We start from the raw sequence: 25,847 nt of genomic DNA, 5'->3' as shown, positions 1-25,847 counted from the left end.
TATAAGTAAAGGCATTTTTAGGTGTAGAAGAGAAGTTGAGGAATATCACTTTGGCTCTGTCCACTTTTTTATGTTATGAAACTGGATTGACTTAAGAGGACAGGATCTGTGTCTTACCGGTTGTTTTCTTTCAGACTAGTACAGTGCCTTGGGCCTAGTAGGTACTCAGTGAATGTTTGTTGAATGATGAATGAAGAGCTTTAAAAGTTATGCCTCCCCCTTGAGAGGGAAAGTGGACCCTCTAGATGATTTCTGGAGGGTTTATTTAGCCTAGTGGTCACATGTCTGTAGGTCTGTTTATAATGCCCATTTTATCTAGTGAAATGCAGTGATCTAACTGACATCTAGGGAGCCTACTTTATAATAAAATATTTTTTAAAAAGGATAAGTAACAGGATAGAAGAAGGAAGGGTTTTGAGAAACTGGCGATGGATTTTAGAGGAATGTACTAAGTTGTTTGGAAAATCTTCCTTTATGCAGCATATATTTTACTTATGTAATACAAATTTAAGTTATATCACTTTAATATGATCTTTTTTTTTAATAAACTTATTTATTTTATTTATTTATTTTTGGCTGCGTTGGATCTTTGTTGCTGCGCGCGGGCTTTCTCTAGTTGCGGTGAGCGGGGGCTACTCTTCGTTGCGGTACACGGGTTTCTCATTGCGGTGGCTTCTCTTGTTGCAGAGCACGGGCTCTAGGCACGCAGGCTTCAGTAGTTGTGGCACATGGGCTCAGTAGTTGCGGCTCGCGGGCTCTAGAGCACAGTCTCAGTAGTTGTGGCGCACGGGCTTAGTTGCTCCACGGCATGTGGGACCTTCCCGGCCCAAGGCTCGAACCTGTGTCCCCTGCATTGGCAGGTGGATTCTTAACCCCTGCGCCACCAGGGAAGCCCTAATATGATCTTTATAATGGTTACTGCCTGGGTTTCGGGGTGGTGTCCTAAAACGGCAGTGCTTTGCAGCTGATACTGAAGATTCTATTAAAGAAAAACCTGGTGTAATGGATGTGTTTGGTCCTGTATGAATCCATGTCTGTAACAACAGCTGCTGTATAAATGGAATTGGATGGCTAGAGAGCCATTTCAATGTCTGTTAGGTTCTTTAAAATGGGAATGCACTCAGGTTTCCATTGTTGAGGGTGTTGAGCAGCGAACCAGGTATGAAAATTAGAACAGTCTGACTGCCTGTCTTGTGAAGGAGAATGAAACAAGGGCTGTGGAGAAAGAAGTAGGGTAGACGGAGGCAAGTTAGCTTCAAAGAGCCTCGTCAGCACCCAGTTCGGTTCTACTCTGCTCTTCTGATCTGTGTGCTTCTGCCCCCTGCAGAATGAATCAGCCTGACGTTTTATCAACTTTTGAAAAGTGGGGTGAAGTGGTGTGGAACACATCAGAGGGGTGAAGTGGAGCAAATCTGAAAGAGGGCAGAGTGTTTCATCTCGTATCCTGTGTGCGCTTTCCCCTTTCCCCCTCCTCCTTATGGAGCCAGAGACAGCGGAACTGATGTCTGCCCAATTTTAGTTCCTCCCGCTGCCTTCATGTTACACTGATACGAATATATTTGAAGTGAGAAAGAGCGGGTCCAGGCATTTACTGTGTATGCTCAGTCATGGTTTTCTCTGTACCCCTGCAACCACACGGGATCCAGTATTTGGTTTGATTCAGACTCACTGCAACATGACTTTCACCGGATTTAGTGTATAACTTTTAAACTAATCACTGATTTTATAAATACACAATACTGTTTCTTTGAATGTTCATATGAGTTTATTAGGAATTTCCAAATTATCAGCTAAGTCTGGGGAGGAAAAAAATCATATGATGAGAAACCTTTCTGGTAACCTTAATAAAAATGGGATAATGGCAATTGTAAATGCCAGTGAAATCCTGGGCGCTGGTGAGCATGATTCTATGAATATATATGTATGGCTGAAAGTAAGAATCTGTAAATCATGGCTTTCTTAGTGTGATGTATCTCTTCATAAAATAACTTAGTTTTCACATGAAAAATAAATTGACACTTGAAACAAAAATTTTAACTTGTTAGTGTTCCATTCAAATTGAATTAGGTACAGCTAATCATTATTTTTGGATGCTTTCCAGAGACAGATGGGACTGTGTTCAGAATTCTCACAAGAGCCGAAGGATTTATGGATGCGGATATACCCTTACAATTGGTGTTCCATTTACCGGTCAATTACCCGTCGTGTCTGCCTGGTATTGTGGTTAACTCCGAACACCTGACCAGGGCTGAGTGTGAGATTGTGAAAGAGAAGTTACTGGAGCAAGCAGAGACCCTTTTGTCGGAACCTATGGTTCATGAGCTGGTTCTCTGGATTCAACAGAATCTCAGGCACATCCTCAAGCGACCAGAAACTGGAGGTGGCAGTGAAAAGTGCACTTCTGCAGCAAGCACGACTGTGGATGATGGATTGTGGATGACTCTTTTGCATTTAGATCACATGAGAGCAAAGACTAAATATGTCAAAACTGTGGAGAAGTGGGCTTCCGATTTAAGGCTGACAGGAAGACTGATGTTCATGGGTAAAATAATACTGATTTTACTGCAGGGAGACAGAAACAACATCAAGGTGCCAAAAAGTTTTAATGTTGAATATGAATTTGGCTATTTTCTGCTAAAATGGTGTGTCTATAAGTGTGTTTGATAACAATGGGACAGATTAATCGTTAAGATGTTTCTGCTTTCACTCTTACCATGTTAATGGATCTTTCTTTTTAAAGACTGTCTTTAACTTCTAATTACAACTACAGACTTGAAAAGCTTGAAGAATAAGTAGAAGATTATGTTTTAAAAATCATGCCACTTAATGAAAGTGATAGGTTATTAAAAAAATCTCTGTGGTACATGAGTGTTTGTTTCTGTAATCAGCTTTGAGCCTAAATTTTATAAATTTGCACTAAAAGTTTGTGCGTATTTATAGTTCTTTCCTTAGGTAGGCGCACAGCAAGGTGTATATTTGTGGGTAGCCCGCAAAAATTTTAACTTTTTGGAAGTTAAAGATATGTTCTGACGCTTGAACTTGGTATCTGTTATACCTGAAAAGAGGAGCTGTTCCCTCCTAACCAGGATTTAGTGTGAGTGGAAGTAGGATCATTAGGGCTGTCAGCTTGTCACCTCCTCCCTAACTTTTGCTTTCCACCTGACTTGTCTCAGCAGGTGCTTTCAAAATCATCATCTCCTTCAGAGTTTTCAAGTTCTCATTCTAAACTCATCTAACCTGCTTTATGTGGGACCGGACAAAGAAAGCTGCTTATTATATTTTAAATCTTAAAAGAGCTGCAAATCACTTAATAGGTTTTATGCTTTCAGGTGGGTTGGGTCAAGAATAATTATAGTGGAATTTATTTGAAACAGATTTATCTTGCATAACCTATCATCTCAAAGATTTGTAGGATAACTACCTAGCTTTTTTGTGATGGGCTCTTACCACAAAACTTGTTGGTTAATAACTTCAGTTGACCAGAGTAGTGCTGGGTTATAGCGTATAGGTACAACAAATTTTCAGATTTAATAAAGATCTTGGGTTGGGGTCTGACCAAGGAACCACATATATTTTTAAAAATTTATTTAACTAATTAATTTATTTTTGACTACATTGGGTCTTTTTTGCTGTGCGCGGGCTTTCTCTAGTTGTGGCGAGTGGGGGCTACTCTTCGTTGCGGTGCATGGGTTTCTCACTGCGGTGGCTTCTTTTGTTGCAGAGCATGGGCTCTAGGCGCGTGGGCTCAGTAGTTGTGGCTCACAGGCTCTAGAGCTCAGGCTCAGTTGTTGTGGCGCACGGGCCTAGTTGCTCCTTGGCATGCGGGATCTTCCCGGACCAGGGCTCGAACCTGTGTCCCTTGCATTGGCAGGCAGATTCTTAACCGCTGCGCCACCAGGGAAGCCCCGGACCACATATTTTAAGGTGATTTACAGTATATCTATAAAGCTTGATCCTTTTGGATAAAATACTGGCTGACAAAATGAATACAGATTAATTTCTTTGCTCATATATCCCCAAAAGACTCAGATTTTTCTTTAAGCCAGCTCGGGCATATTAGGCTAAGTGTAGCTGTTTTGCAGATGTTGTTTCTCCGATTGGATCCATCAGTTAATTAATTTATTTAATCATATGGCTTGACCTCTGGTAATGTAGAGTACTTTTTAAGGAGTTCTTTCTTTTTTATTAGCTATTCCTAAAATGCCATTTAATGTAAATATCCCTTAAATTTTTATAAGATTGTGTATCAGGATTGAGAATTACAGGTACATATTTATAGATGCCATCAATTTGGAATGTTCGGTACTGTGTGCCTGTTAACTTCATTCCGACCTTGAGGAAGTGATAATAATGACAGTAGCTGGTACTATATTAAGCACTGTTGTGCGAAGCACTCCTCTAAGTGCTTTATATGTATGAACTCATTTAATCATCACAACTTCCCCATAAGGTAGGTGTTATGAGTACCATTTTATGGAATAGGTTACTGAGGCACAGAGGATCTAGATAACTAACCCCAGAATCAGATCTAGTCTAGATTTAAGCCTATGTAGTTCGATTAGACCCTTCTTTACTCCAGCATTCACCAGAATGTTATGCTTCAAAGTATGTGAAAACACTGTGTAACTTTCTTACTGCTTGAATCAGAAAGCGAGTACTCTGTAAGCGTGGAAATAAGCCTATAGGTTTATGGCTCCTTTCAAACTAGGACTTTGAGATTCAGAGTAAGATATGTATTTAACGTACTGATTTATCATTTAGGAGTACCTGATTCTTCAGAAAACCTGCAAAGTAGATGTGGACTCAAGTGGAAAGAAATGCAAAGAGAAAATGATTAGTGTACTGTTTGAAACAAAAGTACAGACAGAACACAAAAGGTATAATTTAGTACTATTGCAGATGGAAAAGCAACTGAATCGATAATTATACTCTGACAAATTTAGGCATATTCATGAGTTTCTCTTGTATAATGCAGGTTTCTGGCATTTGAAGTCAAAGAGTATTCATCGTTGGATGAGTTACAAAAGGAATTTGAAACTGCAGGACTTAAGAAGCTTTTCTCCGAATTTGTACTTAGGCTGGTAAAATGAAGTGGAAGACAGGTATCTTTTAGTGAAACAACAGCGTTTTTTGTTTTGTTTTGTTTTTGTTTTTTGCGTTGGATTTTGAGAGTGGCTAATTGAAATACTCATAAGGGAACAATTTTAGAGTTTTCTCTGAAGCAAAATGACAGACACCATCATAACTTCAGGACAAAAGCCAATTCTGTTTATGGAATATTAAACAGTAAAAATATCCATGTATTCTAATTTTGCCAGTATAGGCTGGGTTCAATAGATGGAATGTTATTTGAGAGATAAATACAAAAAGATGATGGTGAATGAGCCCTTGTGTTTATACAGAGGATTTGTTTGGAACTGTGCAATTTTCTGGCTAATTTTCTTGTAATTAAATGAATTTTTAAAAAGAGATTTGTTTTCATGTTTACTTCCTTCATGTTTACATTTTTAGCATTTGATAATGATTTTTCCCCCATTCAGCTTATTCTGTCTAATGTTTTAAGTTGAATGTTAAGAAAAATATAACACTGATTTCTTTGTGGAATTGGATAAATGGTTAGTTTAAATACAAACTAAAGAAGTTCTATAGAACTTGATTTACAATTGCTTTCTTTGGGGTCCCAGAATTGCATGATACTTACTAGTGATAGGACTGGAGAGTCAAATTAAAATAAAATTCTTCAATTTAAATTAAAACTTACAAGGGAAGAAGTGTTTTACACAAAATGAACTTGGCTTACCAGAGGGAAGAAATCATATGGAGATACTATTTTTTATTTCTGATGAAATTTGTTAAAGTCTGATAATCTCAGAATATATTTATTATGACCTAAGGAGAGAAGCCATAAAATAAAAGCTTGTGTTAAAATCTGTACCAAAAGTATAGACAGGCATTTATGTTTGAGAAAGGATATTTGTGTTCCTGAAGCCACCTGTGCTTCTAAAATAAGGGGCCAAGTGATGGAAGAAAGGCCAGGCAAATCTCCCTCACTGTGATCTGAGGTACAGTGATGTCATTATGAATTATAACTGATGGGAGAGAGAAATAAGGAGACGCTGCGGCACGCCCAGTAGTGCTTCTTGACAGCGCTGCTCTGTGACTGCGGCAGTACCGTCTGATTGTCTCATTTTCAGACACCCTTGTAATTAAATTAGACCTACCTGTTGATCATTCCGTTAATCAGAGGGGATTTTTGGTTCGTTTTATGTCATTCTAGGGTGTTGATGATTTTTTCCTGGAGAACTGGTAAATGTAGTTAGGCTGTTCTATGGGAGGGTGATATTCTCAGAGTTCAGAAACTGCTAGGAGCCTGGACCCGCCGCTGCACTATTGGAGACTGTTGTAATTGATCCTAGATCTGCTCAAGTGGTACTGTCTGGACCAGAGCTAAGGTTGCTGATAGGTACTATCTGTGGTCTGTTGGCGTTCACAGTCACTCCACCCCTGCTGCCACTGCAGCCACTGCCAACAACTACCACGGTGCTAGAACCTGTGCTGCCTCTGACTTCCCAGTGGTGCCTCCTATTGACCAAACCTAACAGGAGTCCAACTGGCAGAGAAGTCGGGAAATGTAGTTTGCATGTCACAGCCCCAGGAGAACAGAGCAGAATATAGGAGGGTGGGTGTGTAAGTGAGGGAGAGGGAGCTGAGTGCCTATGGCGAGTAACGAGCACAACCTTCCCTTCTAGCTATTAAGCAGCCACGCACACCCTTCTACCCATATTTAAATTTCTGTACAACAGCAACAGTTTATGCTTCAGTCTATGCAGATTTTACTATCTTTTGTACAAAGGAAGAAACTCTCACCTCTCCCCCGAAAGGGGAAGAGTAAAGTTCCATCAGTTACCATTATCCTTAGCGGTGTTACTTATTCTGGTTCAGTCACAATCCCACCTCGATTAAACTGTCAAGTGCACTACGACCAACATTTCTTATATAACTTGATAGGGGGTGGGGGAAGGAAAAAATAGTTAATATATACAAAAATATATAGAACAAACGATGAAGTAGATTTGCTTAAGTACTTGTTTCTATAACTGGTCATGAAGCTGTAGTTGATATTTATAACTTCTTCCTCTACTCCATTTTTCTTTGCTACTGGCCACCTCTTTACCTAGTAGGGTGGGTGAATCTTCATTCTGGAAGGTCTGAGTCCTTAGGAGTTGGTTGTTTATTAACTTTCACTCTTGAATAAGAGAATATTAAGAGGCAACCCAGAGAACCCCTGGGCTCCTGACATAGTTCTTATTGACCCCATTGTGTAGCAGTAGGTCAACTTCCCTGTAATAATGTGGATCAACCACCCCGGCCATTATAGGAACCTCTTTTGTTGCTTGTTGGTTTAGTGTCATAGGGACCCTAATATATTCAGGTGTCAGTCTCAACTTCAAATTCACTTGAACCATTTTGTGTGCCCTGGTAGAAACATTCTTTTTCCATGGGAACTAAGACCACCAAATCAGCATAGCCCCTTTATAGGGATGGTAATAAAAAATTCTGTGAGTGGGTTATTAAACATAATACTGAGAGAAATCCATCCTATTTTTATTCCACGATTCCTGGACCCATGTATTCTGGCAGTGGGAGAAATAACATCATATATTGGTCACTGGTTCAAAGTCTTAGTAGGTCATTATATTATTCTATCAAGCCAGCCACTTCTGGGTGATTTGGTACATGGAAAGGCCTATGAATTTCATAGCTATGAGCCCATTGCTACATTTCTTTTGTTGTGAAATGAATTTCTCACTTAGAATTTATGTTGTGAGAGATAACCATGTCTGTAAGATTATGGTTCGTAGTCTTATAGGAAGAGACTTAGGATTCATATCCAGAATTAACATTTTCATGAGAACGATTGCTGACCCTTCCACTGGAGAAGGGATCCAATGTAATTAATTAGCCACCAGCCAAAAGGGTCTCTGCTTGCACCAGGTGGCTGGTGTCTCCCAGGAGGTGAGGCCCTACTGGTGGCTCAGGATTGGTCTCTGTTCTTAGAAGGTTAGGCACTCAGCAGTGACAATAGTAAGATCAGTATTGGTGAGAAGAATTTCATGTTGCTGAGTCCGTGTATAACCTCTGTCCCTGCTGCCACAGTTACTTTGTACATGAGCCCGCTGAGCAAGCACTGGGAGGCTAGGGAAAGAGGATGACTGACATCCAGAGGATGAGTCAGCCTGTCCATTTGAGCAAGGAACACATTCACTGCAGTGGTTGCCCTATGAACATCACATGGGACATGAATATCCTCACGTTTTGTGCTCATCCTGAGAGGTCCATTCACATACTCCTGCCCCAGATTTCCTTGTCATCAGGCTTCTGATCTTATTCTTTCAAAGTCCCTGACTACCTGGCCAACCCATTAGCCACTGCCCATGAAATACTGTAGATCTACACCTGTGGACATCTCTTTACCTAGATAAGTAGACAACCAGAAGTACTGCTCAAAGTTCTGCCTCCTGAGAAAATTTCTCTTCACTACCTTTCAGAGATGCTCTAGATTGCAGTGATAATTGCCAAAGCACATTGTGAAGAACCATCCCTATACCAGGCCTGAGTTCTTTCTTCCTCAGTAAATAAGTTATGGGTATCCCCATGACAGCATAGGTGTGGACTGAGGAAGAAGCAGCAGTGCAGGAGTAGTCGCTATAGGCATTTGAGCCACTTGATCATGCAGCTTACTTGTGCCTTCAGGACCGGCTTGAGCCTGATCTTGTACATATCACTTCATTTGTACATGTCCAACTTCATGATTTCATGGATGAAATAATACCTCATTAGTAATCAGGAGAAATGCAAATTAAAACCACAATGACACCTCTAGCCACCCACTAGAATACCTAAAATTTAAAAGACGGACAATAGCAAGAGTTGACAAAGAAGTAGAGTAATGGCAACACTGATACACCATTGGCAGGAATATAAATCGACCCAAATGCTTTGAACAAGCAGTTTGGCATAATCTAGAAAAACTGACAATTCCATACCTTATAACCCGGTATTTCTTTTTTTTTTTTAAATTTTATTTATTTATTTATTTATTTATGGCTGTGTTGGGTCTTCGTTTCTGTGTGAGGGCTTTCTCTAATTGCGGCAAGTGGGGGCCACTCTTCATTGCGGTGCGCGGGCCTCTCACCATCGTGGCCTCTCCTGTTGCGGAGCACAGGCTCCAGACGCGCAGGCTCAACGATTGTGGCTCACGAGCCTAGTCGCTCCGCGGCATGTGGGATCTTCCCAGACCAGGGCTTGACCGTGTCCCCTGCATTGGCAGGCAGGTTCTCAACCACTGCGCCACCAGGGAAGCCCTAACCCGGTATTTCTGCTTCTAGGCATATACCTTATAGATGTGTGCATGTATGTATGAGGTTACCTGTACAAGAATGTTCATAACAGTATTATTTTTAATAGCCCAAAGGAAGCAACCCAAACACCCATCAACATAGAATGGACAAGTAAATTGTGGTATATTCATGCAATGAAATACTGCACAGCAAACTAAATGAGTGAACTATAGCCAACATGGATTCATCTTTAAAAAGCAATATTGAACAAATGAAGTAAACACAAAAGATACCCTATGATGGTAAAAGTTCGAAAGCAAGCAAAATGATATTAAATTATGGATGCATATTCAAGTTCTGAAACTAAAAGACAAGAAAAGAAGTTGGTATAATAAAAGTCAGGATGGCAGTCACCTATAGGGTGAAAGGATGGGGTTGTGGTTGGAAAGAGGGTTTTTTCTGGGGGGTGGGTAGGGAATGGCTATGTTCTACTTCCTGACCAGGGTGTTGTTTCTCAGATGCTTCTTTTATAATAATTCATTATTTTTTATTTTTATTTCTTTAATATATTTATTTATTTATTTTTGGCTGCATTGGGTCTTCTTTGCTGTGCGTCGCCTTTCTCTAGTTGTGGCGAGCAGGGGCTACTCTTCGCTGCAGTGTGTGGGCTTCTCACTGCGGTGGCTTCTCTTGTTGTGGAGCGCGGGCTCCAGGCGTGTGGGCTTCAGCAGTTGTGGCTCACGGGCCTAGTTGTTCTGCGGCACGTGGGATCTTCCTGGACCAGGGCTCGAACCCGTGTCCCCTGCATTGGCAGGTGGATTCTTAACGACTGCGCCACCAGGGAAGTCCCTATAATAATTCACTAAGCTATAAGTTACTTTAATGCATATTTCTGTATTTCTTCCCCTTATAAAAGTAGGCTTGGCTTAAAAAATGCCAGTTATTATATTTTTGGTAAATAAGAAAAATACTGAGGGTAATTCTTAAATCTTTGTAATTAATATCAATTTCTCTAATCCTAAAGTTTGGTTCAGACAAAATTGTAAGTTACGTGAAGAAGGTAGGCTATTTCAAGCAGAGTGGTTAGGGAAATCTTCTGTAAGGGCATGCCATTGGAACCAATAGCTGAATGAAAGGGACCAACCACAGGAAAAGGAGGCAGCAGGAATTCCAGGCAGTAGGAACAATAAGTGTGAAAGAGCTGAGACCTGAAGGAGCATGGCCTGTTTGAAATACTCAAAAACAAGAGTGACCTGTATGGGAAAGAATGATGTATGGGGTGATATCTACAATCTACATGCACAGTGATAAGTTTGGAGAGAGACAGATACAGGAGCCTGATCCTGTTGAGTCTTAAAACCCAATATAAGCCTTTTTTTGCTTTGCTAACTGCAGTGGGAGTTCATTGCGCTGGAAACAGGTGTGATATCTAATTTACACTTTAATAAGATCATCTGGCTGTTGCAGAGCAAATGAGTAATAGGAGAACAATAATGGAAGAAAGAAGGCCAGCTAGGAACCTGTTGCAGTGGTCTAGCTGAGGGATGATGGTGGCTCGGTTGTGATGGCATTGGAGAAAAGTGGTCAGATATTAGATACATTTTTGGAGATAGAGCTGAGTATATTTGATGCCAGATTGGATGTAGAAGGTGAATGAGAAAGAAATGGAAGACAATATTTAGGTTTTTGTCCTTAGTAGCTGGGTGAATGATGGTACCATTGACTTGTGAATTAAGGAAGTCTGAGGAAGGAGCCTATTTGAGAGATATATTAGAAAAAGTCATTATATTTCCTTGCCTCTTCTTTGCTGCGATTATAGGTCTATTGGAAAAGAGGATTTAAAAAAAATGAATTCAGCTAGTGTTGGAGGAGGTCATTGAGAGGATATGAACTGCCGGTTGACCCAAGAGCTGGACCTGGGCAATCAGAGGCTCCTCACTCCTCCCCTGTCCTTGGAATGTATATTCTGCCCACCGTTCCTACACTAGGAGCCATTCAAGGATGCAGCCTTGAGACAGTAAGGAGTGGTTGAGAGCACCTGGACTGAATATGTGACTGAACCCAGTTAAGGCCTCTATATAAACTTTTAAGATTCTGGTGGGGTGCAGAGATCTACTCATGTTATGGCCATCCAACACAAGCCTCGTCTGTAAGTAAGTTCACTTGCTTATTAAAACCACCACCTACCAATCTGGAGTGATCTGCCTCTTTCTTGGGTCTCTCCTTGCCCTCCATGTATGGGGGCAAGCTACGAGCCAACAACAAGTTAACAAATGGAAGTTTTGGCAGCAAATGATATAATTTAAAATAATTTTTCCAAAAGCAGATTGGTTAAAAAAATTGGTTTAAAATCAATTGTTTCGATTGAGTAATATGAGTTACTGGTTTTTCATCTAGTGGTAATTTTGGTGAACCATGGATGGAGTAATTTTTGCAATGTTTGTATGCACCTTTGAGTGTGAGTCTCCTGTAACCATGCCGCTCATGGTGTGGTTCACGGACACAATCTCATGCACTACCCCAGACCTACGGAACTAGAATCTACAATTTAACAAGACCCCAAGGTGATTTGTATGCACATTGAAGTTTGAGAAGCACTATCCTGTCAACATATCTATGTTCTTAAAATATGAGGGGGTCATATGTGAAAAGTTGAATAATAGACATACATGTTGTAAGGGGCATTCCAGTCCTAGAAAGCTAAAAATATTATAAAATTCCTAATTACCTTTGTCTATCAAACAATATTTGATCATATATTTGTGGCATTTCTTACATATTCTTACTTTTGTTCTTTGTCTCATAATTAACATGCAGTTGAGTAAAGATTAACGATTGTATGACAGAAGCTGTATGTCCACCTTTCTTTGCATGCCAAATGATCTCCATCTTGTCACAATTGTGCTAACTTTATGAGACCTTTGCTTGCTAGCATTATTTTTGGCCCTTTAATTTGCTGTTTTCCATTTATTTTTAAACAAAAGGGAAAATGTAACATTTAAATAATTGTACAAATCCAGCTATATAAAAAGATGCTGTTGAAATCTTGAAATTGTCATAGGATAGCTGACTCATTTGTCACTTGATGCACAAAAGTCTGAATTTGATTGGTCACGAAAATGAATTTAAAATTAAAAAAAAATAGGAGCAAATCCCTCATCTTGTGAAAAAGACAAAAATGTCTAAAGGTTGTAAAACTGCCAGTGATGTATAAAAATTATCAAGAAATAAAAAAGTTGGGGAGTGGCATCTTTATTTTTGATCAGTTTGCCATTTTAACTAATCTAATGCCCCAATCAGTTTGCTTTTCACCATTTGGTTTTTGACTAGATTGCTTTTTTCCAAACAACCGGGATCACAGATTTCAATTTCTCCAGTTTCTTCAGATTACCTGATGTTATGTAGCTTTATTCCTTCTATCCCTCTTGTATTAGTCAGGATTCTCCAGAGAAACAGAACCAATAGGATATATATTTATTTTAAGGAATTGGCTCAAGCAATTATGGAGATTGGCAAATCCAAAATTTGCAGTGGGCCAGCAGGCTCAGGAAGAGCCCATGTTGTAGTTAAAGTCCCAGAGTTGTCAGACAGGAGACCCAGGAAAGAGTCAATGCTGCAGTTCAAGTCTGGAGGCCGAGGCTGGAAGAATGCACTCTTGGTCAGGGGAGGTCAGTCTTTTGTTCAATTCACGTTTTCAACTGATTACATGAGGTCCACCCACGTTATGGAGGGCAATCTACCATAAAGTCCACAAATTTAAATGTAAATCTCACCTCAAAACACCCTCACAGAAACATCCAGAATAACGTCTGACCACATCTCTGGGCAATGTGGTCCAGCCAAGCTGACACATAAAATTAGCCATCACACCCCTGGAGAACTATCCCATCTGTAGCTTTGCTTTTAGAGATGAGGAATGTGGCTTTCCATTCGTATCTGCTTAACTCATTGCAGTATATTCCTACCATGTTTTCACTGCTACAAAACATTAAATACTGATATGAATCTGTAGCAGCATTGGTAAGAAAGATACCATTTTCACATAAGTTAACAACTCGACAAATTGTAGTTTACCTTGGCTTGAATGACCCTCTTGAGACAGGACTGGCCACAATAATACACTCCACAGAAAGCTACATTTCTACTAGCCTGGGAGTATAAAAAAATGTAGACTCAATGACATATATTGATTTTAGAAAAAAGTGAACTCATCTGCTTTGGGGCATGTCAAAATGATGTTTGCTCAGTTCTTTGTTGGCAGCAGATACCCTGAAGTGTTATTAGGAGGGAATTCTGGAATTGTGCTCCTTCCTATATGAACCTGGTATATTTCTGATATGTCTGACAATGCTGCTTCTCCCTCATTAAGAGATGATTATCCTCTGCTAATCTGCAGCAGTAGACCTTTCGTGCAACTAAAGAGAACTATGTAGTAAAGTGCTAGTGATTTCCCAAAATTCTGTGCATGTGTTTTTTCACTTCTATGTTTCTTGGGAATTTCATCCATTTCCATTATCCCCTCTATGTGGCTGAGTCTCAGATTTACACCTCAGGTACTGATCTCTCTGCTGAACTCTAAAACACTCATTTCTAACTGTGCGTAACATCACAACTTAGATGACAACTTAGATGTTCTGCCAACGCCTTAAATCCAATATGATTAGAACAAACTCATTAACGATCCCATTTTCGTTGTTGTTGATATTGAAACTATCACTAGGCTCCCAGGATTTTCCTTTGATTACTTCCTCACTCCCTTGCATCCAATTAGCTGCCAAATCTAATTCTCAGTGATTCTTACATTCCACCCATCTTTTCCATTCTCACGGCCACCATACTTTACTTGTTTTTCCTAGCCAGGACTATTGGAAGTGTCCAAACTAGTCTTCTCACCTCTGTTCCCCCCGTCCCATCTTATACATAGCTACAGTTCCTAATATCTAATATTAAACAATTGGGGTCAGATGTATTTTATTTTAATTAATTTATTTTAAATATATTTTAGAATACAGACTTTTCTTGTTAATTCTTGGAGTTTTAGAAAGGTAACATGGAGAAAATACTGTATATTATAAAATCCCCCTAATGGAGACTGGGGCAGCATCCTGTAATCAAACACTGTTATTTCTTCAGTGAAATGTATGAATACTCACATTAAGTAATATAAATAATGATATAATTGGTATAAATAAATGGTATAATTGGTATAAATAAATAAATGGTCTCTCATTGTTCATGGTAAACTTTAATACCTAATGTGTTCAGATCAGATTGGCTTTTGTCTCCAAATACATTATTAAAAAACCACATATTTTTGAGTTTTAGAACTTTTGGACTTTGGAATTGTTGATAAGGATTGGTAGACCTGAACTAGATAAATCTTCCTCAAATAACCATATCCTATTTCCTACTGGATTAGTTGCAGACTCTTCACTCTGCTATTTTCAAATGCTTTCTCAATTTGATTACAATCCATTATTTCTAGATTTATCTTCCACTCATCCTCTATATATCCTTTTGCCCTAGCTAAAGTGGATAAGTAACTCTTTTTTTTTTTCTGCATATACTCAGGTTCATCCTTCTCGCTGAAATGTCCTTTCCTCTTGTCCGTTTTTCTGTCAACTATCTGTTGACATTTTTTTCTGTTTCCAGAACTTTTTCCTCTGATCCCCATTCTGGGATCAGGAGTTGTTCTCTGGTCTAAATTCTTGTAGCAAGCTTCAGTTGTCCCATATGTAAAGTGAGAATAATTCCACTTTCTTACCTCTTAGACTTGTCACTGGATTAAATAATGTACAAATGCACCTAGCACAGTGTGAGATACATAAAAGGAACTTAATTGAGGTTAGTTCTTTTCTTTTCCTCTCCTCCTCCCTTCCTTTTTCTTAGTATATACTGTACTTTATGTTATAGTTTTAAAAGTACTTTTATTGTCCCCACTACTAGATAAAAGGTTTTTGAGGATAGAACCTTGCTTATTGGAAGCTCAGTAAATATTCAGTTATGCGAAATGAATACAAATGGTGTTACTGGAGGAATTTCAACTCCCCCTCTGGATTCTGGAAAGACTGGTTTGTGTACATAGGAATATATATTAAAAAACTCAAACAAAACAAAACAAAATGAAAAAAAACTATGATGACAGGACCCATCTTGATGCTAAATAGCATAATTTCTGCTTCATTGGTCCTCTGGATGTCCTGAGCCATTGTAAGGGAGATTGCTCACCCAGACCATGGCAAGTCTCAGAGCCTAGAGGAGCACATTTTTTTTGGGTGCATTAATAGGCCATTGAGCTCTTGGGAGGCTCTTGCCAGAAACCAGTGGGCAGGATGACTAACACAGCTCCTCTGCACTCACGAGTTTGGTGCTCACTTGCATGGAACCTGGATAGTGAGAAAGCACCGACTGTGCTCCCACATTGTTCCCTGGGGCTCACTGGTCTGTTCCTGGGCTCACTCTGGGGGGTCTCTGAACACCACTTTTGCTTTTGCCCACTTGGTCCTTTCAGGTTGGTTCCATTTATCTCTAGGCTCTGCTCTCTCTCTCTCTCTCTCTCTCTCTCACTCAAAACATCTCCTCTAAAGCCCCTTTAACCCCTAGCCGAGAGAATATTATGTCCTCCAGAGAGAGAAAAGCTAGTGGTGGTAGAGATCACTAAGCGTTTACCTAATTTCCATTCTAGCTTGCTTTCTTAGTAGTTTTTTGTTAGTAATTTTCCAAGTAATTTCTTACCTGGGTACATTGCTATCTAGAATAAAAACTATATTTTGCAGCTTTCCTTGAAGCTCGGTATGACCATAAGACTAAATTCTGGGTAAATGGAGGTACCGTATGTGGTTTCCAGAAGGGCTTCTTGAAGGCGTTGACTCACTGGGAGCTGCTGCCTTTTCCTCCCTTCTACCGCCTGGAACGTGGACAGAATGACTGAAACTCCAAAGGCAATCTTGGGTTATGAGGTGAGCTTGAGGGCGAAGGTGGAGCAGAGCATAGGAGCTACCTTCTGAACGTGTTTTATGTGAAAGAATATACCTTTGTGGCTTTAAGCCACGTTTGACGTTTTCTATCATATGTCATCAAATCCCGTCCTGATGGATATGAAGTTTGATACCTAGTATAAATAATAGAAGCTAAAATGTGACTGATTATGAATGATTCGAAATCTATTATTTAAGGCTTAAACTTTTGCTTGGAGCTCTTAGAATTCTAGATTTTCTTAATTCAAAGTAAGCTTTCAAAACATGTTGTCTAAGAATTGAATTATTTTGTTTACCTGTGTCCAGCTTCGACAACCATTCTCTATTGCAGCCTTTGACTCTTTGTAAGGAAATAGCAACTTATCACATTCTTAGTTTATGTTCCAGTGTTTCTAATTAAGTACAAGCTAATTTGGCATGCTTTTATTTTTATTATTATAATCTTTCTGTTTCCCAGAATTATTACTAATAATTATTGGAAATCTGCATGGTGCTAAGATAGCCAGTAGACCTAGAATGACTTTAAGCTTTTTGCTTAGAGTTCGTCTGAAAACACAGATTCCTATGAAAATAACACTCAGGGAAAAAAATGGAGAAATCTGCTGTGAGTTTAATTTATGTGCACTTCATGGCTTTCATTAAGCCCATTGCTGGATTTACATCGTCAGCCCACACAAATGTGAATTCCCAAGAAATCCAGGTAGAAAGAGGATAGAGAGAAGGGCAAAATGTATTTGAGTTCTTTATGGCTAGGGCTTTGTGCTAAGCCCTCAAGTATGAAGTTATTTATATCTATTTATAAATCATCCACGTATATATATCCATAAATTCACTTCACGTACCAGGGAGCATCTCGGTTAACTTTGGATGAATGAGGTTCCTCACAATCCAAAGGTCAGTTCCTTAATTAACAAGACTCTTTTGGAAACATTCTAGAGATGAAAACATTTTAAAGTTGTTGTACACTCATCTGATAAGCAGAGCGGATTGAACACATACACATAAGCTCAGTGTGTCAGTGTTGTCACCGACACCATGACTTCACTCTGCTGTGGTGGAAGGAAGCCCTCTCCTGGTCTGTGGAGGGGAATGAGCCTCAGCTTCCACCTCTACTAAGGGAACCCTGTTGTTTCATGCTCCAGCAAGTGTTTGTTCCTTTCTTTTTGCTCTCTGCTCTGTTTCTCTTCTCTCTCTCTCTTTTTCTTGCTCACTATTTCTGATGCTTTTTTGAAGTCCTGCCATTGAAGAGATTGGCTGCTTATTGATTTCTTTCCTCTCTTCCCTTTTTTTCTCCTTTGTGGTCTCTTCTCTCCCTTTCTTGACACTTCTTCCAAATTTTATGACTTTAGGGTAACGGGGCTTAGCTTTTATAGCCATCATCACCCAGTGAGAGAGCATTTTCTTGCCATCAGTATGCCAACTGATCACAGTGTGTCCTCTTAAACTTTCTCTTTTTCCTTTATGTTATTTCCATTGGTACTCACAATTACAAGCTTTAAACATTGTTTTTAGGTTTATAGTTTGTTCCTGAAGGTCGACAGTGCTTGAGTGCATAAGTCGGGTATCATATATGTAGAAGTAATAGGCCTTAGAACCAGAAAGAACTAAAATGATTTTAATCCAACTGCTTTTTTTTTTTTTTTTAAAGTGTGATACTGAAGTAAGTTACTTACCCAAGGCCATGTATCTGGTAGCAAAACTGGGACTAGGACCTAGGTCTATAAATCTACTTTGAAAGAGAATTGTATTAGCTCTTTATAGTCTTATATATGATCAAGGAGGACTCAGGGAGCCAAGTGAACAATTGTTGTCCAATCGTTACAGTCTCCTAGGAAAACATCTGCTCCATTCTGTCTGGCATGTTAGAGAGGAGAGAGAATTTCCTTTATTCTTGATTCGTAAAATTATACTTAAGTTTACACTTACTCATAGTCAATTTTATATGGCTTCCTCACAAATAAAAGATATTTTCTTATGATTGCATTAATTTATGTGTGAATAGGACATACAGGGCCTGTTGCCTGAAACTTGTTGTATTTCTTGTTTCATACATTGGATGTTTTAAAGACCAAGTGACTCTTTTTGGTTAGAAGTAAGCATTCTGTGTATCATAGAATCTTATATTTATTTTTAAAAATGTAATTGAAGATATTTAGCTGTTAGAGAAATGAGCATACAATAAAAATCTCATTTTGTACTGTGTTTATGTATTTCATTTTATCTAGAAAATTAGAATCTGAGATTTAGAAAGAAACTTAGAGATTTTTAGCCTAATTCTCCACCTGGTACAGTAATTTTTAAAAATTATAACTCTGACAGACATCCACTTCTACTTGAAAAGCTCCAGAGATTTGTACTGCCCTCATGAGGCAGGTGTTATTGTTATTGGACAGCACAAGCAGATTCAAAGTTCTTTCTTGCATTCAGTCAGAATCTGCCTTCCTTTACTTCCAGCTTCTTATCCTAATTCTAGCCTCTGGAGCAACACAGAATTAGTATACTCATCTCTCCGTGACAGCCCTTTGAATATTTGAAAGCTGATATTATGCCTTTCCTTATTCTTCACTTCCCAAGTTGCTTGAATAATTTATCAAAAATTATAGCTTCTCCTATTCACCTGGACATTTGCTTTTTCTAAAAAAATTTATTTATTTTATTTATTTTTGACCGCGTTGGGTCTTCGTTGCTGCGCGCGGGCTTTCTCTAGTTGCAGCGAGTGGGGGCCACTCTTCGTTGCGGTGTGCGGGTTTCTCATTACGGTGGCTTCTCTTGTTGTGAGGCACAGGCTCTAGGTGCATGGGTTTCAGTAGTTGTGGTGTGAGGGCTCAGTAGTTGTGGCTCGCGGGCTCTAGAGCGCAGGCTCAGTAGTTGTGGTGCACGGGCTTAGTTGCTCCGCGGCATGTGGGATCTTCCAAGACCAGGGCTCGAACCCGTCTCCCCTGCATTGGCAGGTGGATTCTTAACCACTGAGCCACGAGGGATGCCCCTGGACATTTGCTTTTCATTACACTCTAATTGGTCAATGTCCCTCTGAAAATGTGGCACCTACAATTGAATTCTATATTACAGATGTGGTTTAACCAGCTAGAAATACAATAGAACTGTCACAGGTAGTGATCTGTGGGTAGTAATTTCTCAGGGAAGCCTCTTTTAAATCCCTTAAAAGAAGGTGGCTTGTATGAAAACACTTGGTAGACTGTAAAGTACTTTATAAATGAAATACTTTGTTATATTCTATTAAAAAACTTTAAAAATATAAAAAATAATGAATGTATGTTTTTTTTCTTGCCAGTAACAATGCTGATTTCAACCTTTAGGTTAGCAAAATTAGTAGAGTGAGCAAACAGGCTGATGTTTTTTCCTTGTGGCAAAAATATAAAAACAGTTTTAATCTCAGCCATTATGTTGGAGTACTGGGCCCTTTCTGAGTTGAACGATTTTTAAATCATCTAGTCATTTTTGGAACATGCTTTTTGTTGACTCATATGATAAATGTAATGACATTTTATCATATAATAAATGTCTGTACATACTTATTTAATGAGGCAATAGCAGAGTCTCCTATTGACAAGACAACTTAATAAGTAAAACCATTTTCACATTCAAAGTAGAGTTTTAAACATGTAATCTGTATTCCTTCCATTTCAAAGTATACTTTTAAACATTTCTGAATTTTATGAATTTTGAGTAGAATGGGAATATGGTTTAATATTGTCACCTAACCATTTATTCTCAATTGCTTATTGAGTATCAATTACATGTTAAGGACTTGAAAAAGACATTGATGAATTGTTTATCCTTCTTTCTTCACTAACTCTAGAAGAGTTTTTGAAAAGAGTAACTTTTTACCTAGTGTGTTTGGCATGAGTTTATACTCTGAACATTCTGACTAAGAATTTAACACACTGCTAGATAGAATAATCTCAAAACTAGCTGTATCAGGTTATAGTTGGTGAATATGAATGTATAATATAAATATGAGGCCCAAATGGGATAATGGTAATGCTGGGAAGCCCAACACACTCCCTGGCACATACTAGATTCTTAATCAGTACTTGCCATATGAATACTGCATATTAAGAGAGTATTACTCCTAATCAGGTAGTGAACCTGGTGTTACAGCTGGAGGTTGAGTCGCATAGACTGACGTGCCATTGTTGAAATGAATGAGACACATTTGGGACTGCACTGAATTTCAAGACCTCGTATCACTTTTTAAGAAACATTTCTTGGTCGAGAGAAATTACTACATTTTCTCGAACTTGACAATGTATTGTGGTGGTTATAGTTTGATTTGCAACATGGGTCAGATACTCTAAAGAACATAAATTATTTAAAACTATTTAAATATTCAGAATAAAAATCAGTTGTTCTGTACTGTCCACACTGGAAAGAAATTTATTAAAGAAAATAACCCAGTAAATCACTTCCAAGGATTAAAGTATTCTGATATTTATTTAGAGAAAAATAAGAAAAAATTAGAATTCTGGAGAATCATTTATTTGTTGACATACTTTTTAACTTTATTTAAGCTTTATTATTGTTTTCTTGTTACAAGTCTCTGGTGACTGGGGCCATGTAAATCAGAGGGAGCCTGCTTTGTAAAATTAGATTTGGAGTCAGATAATTTAAATTTATACTACTAGATCCAGAATTTCTCTTTCTATTGGATTTTCTTTCTTTTAAATAGTTTTAAAAAGTTACTATACAAATAGGTAAACCTTTCTAGAGAAAGACAGTGTTTTCCCTTTTTATTTTGTAAACTTAATCTTCCTAAGCTAGGTATTATTTGGTTAAACATACAATTTATAGTCATTCGCAGACTGAAGAAATATAAATATTCTAATAGCACCTAGTTGTTATTGTTTTTGGCTATACAGACGTGTGGGCTTTTATATCAGTATTAGTTAGTGTTTTCTAAACTTCATAGTATTTTCCTCCAGGAAAGAACTGTCTGTTTTCTGAGAGGGGAAAAAAAAAACCCTGCTTATGAAATGAGGCCATTTTGCATATTAATCAGGAGGTCTTTGAACTCTAAGAATAAAAATCCGTCAGTGCTTTGGGTATGGAACAATTATGCATTCAAGGACTTTAATTTTATGCTAATAATGCAACAAGCTTTACATTTTTCTTTGTTTTGTTTGCATTTCCTAAAGATAATTTAATGCAAATAATCCATCCATATACTGCATAGAGCACGTAGGACGGTTTCCCTATAGTTAAGATTGTATCAGCACTCCCATTATAAATCTCTATTACCCATGGTTTATAATTTAATTGAAAAAAACCCACTGCAGGCAAAACTCAACACTTAGGGTTTCAGGCTAAAAGTAATATTTGTCTTTTAAAAACTGCCTCCTCTATTTAATTTCATAGTTAATGGAAATATAAGAAGGATCATCCTGGAGCTGATTTTGAACAAAGCCAAACAGATCACTGTCTGTCACTAAAATAATTTCTAAGTTAAAGTAGTTGATATGTTAGAATTGGCCTAATACTACAACGTTTAACAAAATGAGAAAAGACAACGGGATCTGTTTATCCTTTCTCTACGCAAAAGTATACATAAGGAGAACAGGAAAATTCTGTAAGACCAGACATTTATAAAATATACATTTGACAGTATTGTGTGAAGTGTTATGCTTTATTTTATTTCAAAGTGCACACCTCACTCCTCTCAGTGGATCTGGGCTCAGGCTGTGGAATCTGCTTTTTGTCAAACTGAGATAGGAAGGGGCAAAGGGTGGGAGAAGCATGCTCTGGATTCTTTATCTACCGTATAAATCTTAAATTTATGCTTCAGTTACCTTGAGGGGATTAAGGGGTTAATTAACAGGCACAGCAGTCTCAACCTGTTTACACAGTAGAACTGAAAAGATCAGTTTTTAGACACATGGTGGTTTTGTCATCATCTTTTGAACCCAAATCCTGTAGAAGAGAAAGGTTAACCTGCCAGGTAATATGCAGTCTCCAATCAAGACGTCACTGTAGCTTTATGAAGCCCAATGAGACAAAGAAAATATGAGTGAGTTAGAACCAAATGTTCTCTATTTCTCTCAAACCATCAACCTTTTCCTATTTAATTCCTACCGGTAATGCTGCTCATGAAATATATGCTATGCTTTCTTAACCCTAAGCAGTCCTCAGAAGCTTAAAAATGATCTGGCTCTATGTATGAAATGTACTGTGTTTCTAAATCAGTAGTCTTTGAGATCCTAGGGACAATTATTTAGGACAATAATACAAACTCACATTTCTTACAGCACTTAGTAGTGTACAGAGGGCTTTAAGAGACATTAATACACACAACCACTCAACAGTAAAGAAAGTGGAGGCTAAGAGATTAAGTAATTTGCTTAAGATCATGCAGCTAACAAGTGGTGGTCAGCCCTCTCATTGTCTTCTGTCTAGTCCTCCTTCTCTGGTGGCTCAGTGGCTCCTTAGTTCTTTTAGGGGAACTCAGATTTTTAACCTTGAGAAATAGAGTCTAGTGATACCATGATGAGAATGCCTTGTACTTACTTGACATCTATTGTCAGAAACTGTAAGGGAATTCATAAAATTTGTAAGCCTAAGTCTTTAAATACTCCATATTAGCTTAGATTCATAAGTAAAGACCTTAGAGCCTGGGTAAGAGTCATATATATCTAAGCTACACAGTAGATCAGTGAAGAAGTAAAAGAAAGTCATGGATTTACTATTCCATCTCTCTGATTAAAAATTATTCTCAATGGTGATGTTTTGATTATATCAGAAACATCGCTTATGTATAAAGGTTATGAGAAAAGATTGTGTGAACACATGTGGTTGTACAGCCTTAAGAGATTTTTGAGAATATAGTAGATAATTATTTTCCAAGGATGGTGTAAATGTAGCACTGGTATAATGAAGCAGGGAATATATTAGAAAACCCCCTAGGATCGCTTTGAATCTGGAAGTCCATATTTTTTATGTATAGTGAAAAGCAGACTATCTTCTGATATTTACAAACCGATTCAAAGTTTTTTAGTTTTGATTATAAGAATTTTAATAGATCACTTCTTACCCCCACCCCTTTTATTTTTGTTGCTTTTGTGTGGTGTAAATTTATAATAGTGCAGGGTTTACGTCTAAATTTTTTATTATAAAAAGTTTCCTACCCCACTAGGTGTTGTGAATAATATGTGATATTTAGTTCAGGCATTGATCTTGACAGCGTGCTGTCAGTGGATGGTCACTCCATGTGGGAACCGATAACCTTGTTTCCTTCCCCTACTCTGTCCTGAGCAGATGTCATCATTTGGTGCAGTTTTTATCTCCCATCCAAGTACTAACAGGCCCCGACCTTGCTTAGTTTTTTTTTTAAATTTTAATTAATTAATTAATTAACTAATTAATTAATTAATTTATGGCTGCATTGGGTCTTTGTTCCTTATTTATTTATTGCTGCATTGGGTCTTTGTTCCTGCATACGGGCTTCCTCTACTTGCAGCGAGCGGGGGCTACTCTTCATTGCGGTGTACAGGCTTCTCATTGTGGTGGCTTCTCTTGTTGTGGAGCATGAGCTCTAGGCATGCGGGCTTCGGTAGTTGCAGCACGCGGGCTCAGTAGTTGTGTCGCATGCGCTTAGTTGCTCCTTGGTGTGTGGGATCTTCCCGGACCAGGGATCGAACCCGTGTCCCCTGCATTGGCAGGCAGATTCTTAACCACTGCGCCACCAGGGAGGCCCCCCTTGCTTAGCTTTTGAGAACTGGCGCATTTAGGGTGGTATGGCTGCAGACACTTTTTTGCCTCCTTTATCTCTCTGCATTCCCCCCAAGATGAATTGCTCATGCTCTTCTGTTTTCTTGCGCTGAAATTCTCTTGTTTGGGCCACCAGAGATTCCTAATGACAGCATCCAACAGATAATTTTTAGGCACTATCAAGGAGAGGCAGTGAGATGTACTTGAAAGACAGTGGATTTTGGATTTCGACCAGGGTTGGCACGCTTTTTCTATAAAGGACCAGATAGTAAATATTTTAGGCTTTGTGGGCCACGTGATCTCTGTCCCAGCTACTTCCTTCTGCCACTGCAGCACTAGAGCAGCCATAGAGAGATGAAAACAAATGGGTATGACTGTGTTCCATCAAAACATTACTTACGGACACTGAAATTTGAAGTTCATTTAATTTTCATATGTCACAAAGTATTTATTTCATTTGTTTCAACAGTTAAAAAGTGGAAAAACCATTCTCAGTTCATGGGCCATAGAAAAACAGGTGGCAGGTGGGATTTGGCCCACAGGTTGTAGTTTGCAGACCCCTTTAGACAATCCTGAGTTTACACAGCAGCTCTGTTAATTACTGATCTGTGTCCTTGGTGTATGGTCAGGCCACTCAAGATGAGAGTCCTCTTGCTTTCTGTACGTCCCCTACCTGACCAGTGCCTGCTGCGCCTACACCCTATGCACCTGACTGACCTTCCTGAGTACTTGCCCCAGGCCCCAGCGAGTGATTGTTCTTATCAAAGTTGGGGTGAGGGGCGTGCCCCTCTGCTGGTTTCCCTGGTAACTGATGAGCCAACCTGACATCAATTCCCCCTATAACTGGTAACCTCCCCTTCCCTGAAGACTGCCACCATATCCTGACAACAGTCTGCAGCACACAATGGGGTGTCACTCCAGGACCTTGCTTCAGACGTGTAAGCTCCCCCATCCTTTAAACCACTGATGTCTCTGTCGCTGACTCCCCATTCTTTCTTCCATCTTGAAGCTGGGCAAGTACAAGCCTTGTAGGCCTGTGGGGTGCAGCCCAACACTTGGGTAAGTTACTTCTTTGAGTTTCAGTTTGGTCACTAAAATGGGAATTGTACCTACTTCACGGAGTGATTGTGAGAATTAAACTTAATAATGTAAAACACACAATGTGGTAACTGTTAATGACAGTTACATTGTAAATGGTAGATATAAAACTTAGGCAAATTTTAAATAATTAATGATTAACTTGCCTCTTGGCTTTTCCTTAATTATATTGTTGAACTCTCTTCTCAAAATGGAAATAGCTTTCTTATTCGTAAATAAAAGTACTACATGTTCTTTTAAAAAATAAAATAATATGGAAATACAAAGATAAAGAGAATGATAAAGTAATAAGAATAAAATTAACCCACAATGTTAATCCCACAACAAACCTATGATATAGGTACCATCACCTCCTTCATTTTATCCATACATATGAGGAAACTGAGGTTCAGAGATGTTAAGTAATTTGTCCAAGGTTACTATGTATGTAGTGTTTATTTACCTTTTTATTGTCCAGAAGAATATTTCTCTTTGGGGAGATCGTGTTTCCTCTATCTGATACCTGTAGTTGTGGTGAGGGCCAAACAGAATGCTTCTGTCCTTTGGCCGCAAAGCGGACATTTGTGCCAGACAGGGCCAGTCGTCACGCCCTGTTGCCCTGGCTTGCCGTATGATTCATTCTTTTTTTTTTTAAAATTAATTTATTTAATTTATTTATTCTTGGCTGCATTGGGTCTTTGTTGCTGCGCGCAGGCTTTCTCTAGTTGCG

At 38.8% G+C, this 25,847-nt stretch overlaps 1 protein-coding gene across 8 annotated transcripts in view; it reads left to right on the top strand.

Moving 5' to 3' along the window:
- RWDD3 (RWD domain containing 3) overlaps positions 1-25,847 on the top strand; it is an 89,386-nt gene that overhangs the window by 5,700 nt on the left and 57,839 nt on the right. For 2 of the 8 annotated variants that reach the window (XM_082478236.1, XM_082478234.1), the window contains exons 2-4: positions 2,102-2,589; positions 4,762-4,877; positions 4,976-5,102. In XM_082478236.1, coding sequence (XP_082334362.1) covers positions 2,102-2,589; positions 4,762-4,877; positions 4,976-5,090 — 719 coding nt within the window. In that variant the 3' untranslated portion in view covers positions 5,091-5,102. The other 6 variants (XM_082478233.1, XM_082478240.1, XM_082478237.1 and 3 more) reach the window with 5 other exon arrangements.

The sequence above is a fragment of the Balaenoptera physalus genome, assembly GCF_965194825.1.
Source record: "Balaenoptera physalus genome assembly, chromosome: 1".
NCBI lineage: Eukaryota > Metazoa > Chordata > Mammalia > Artiodactyla > Balaenopteridae > Balaenoptera > Balaenoptera physalus.
Note: the sequence above shows the minus strand (reverse complement) of the source record. Positions and strands in the feature narration are given on the sequence as shown.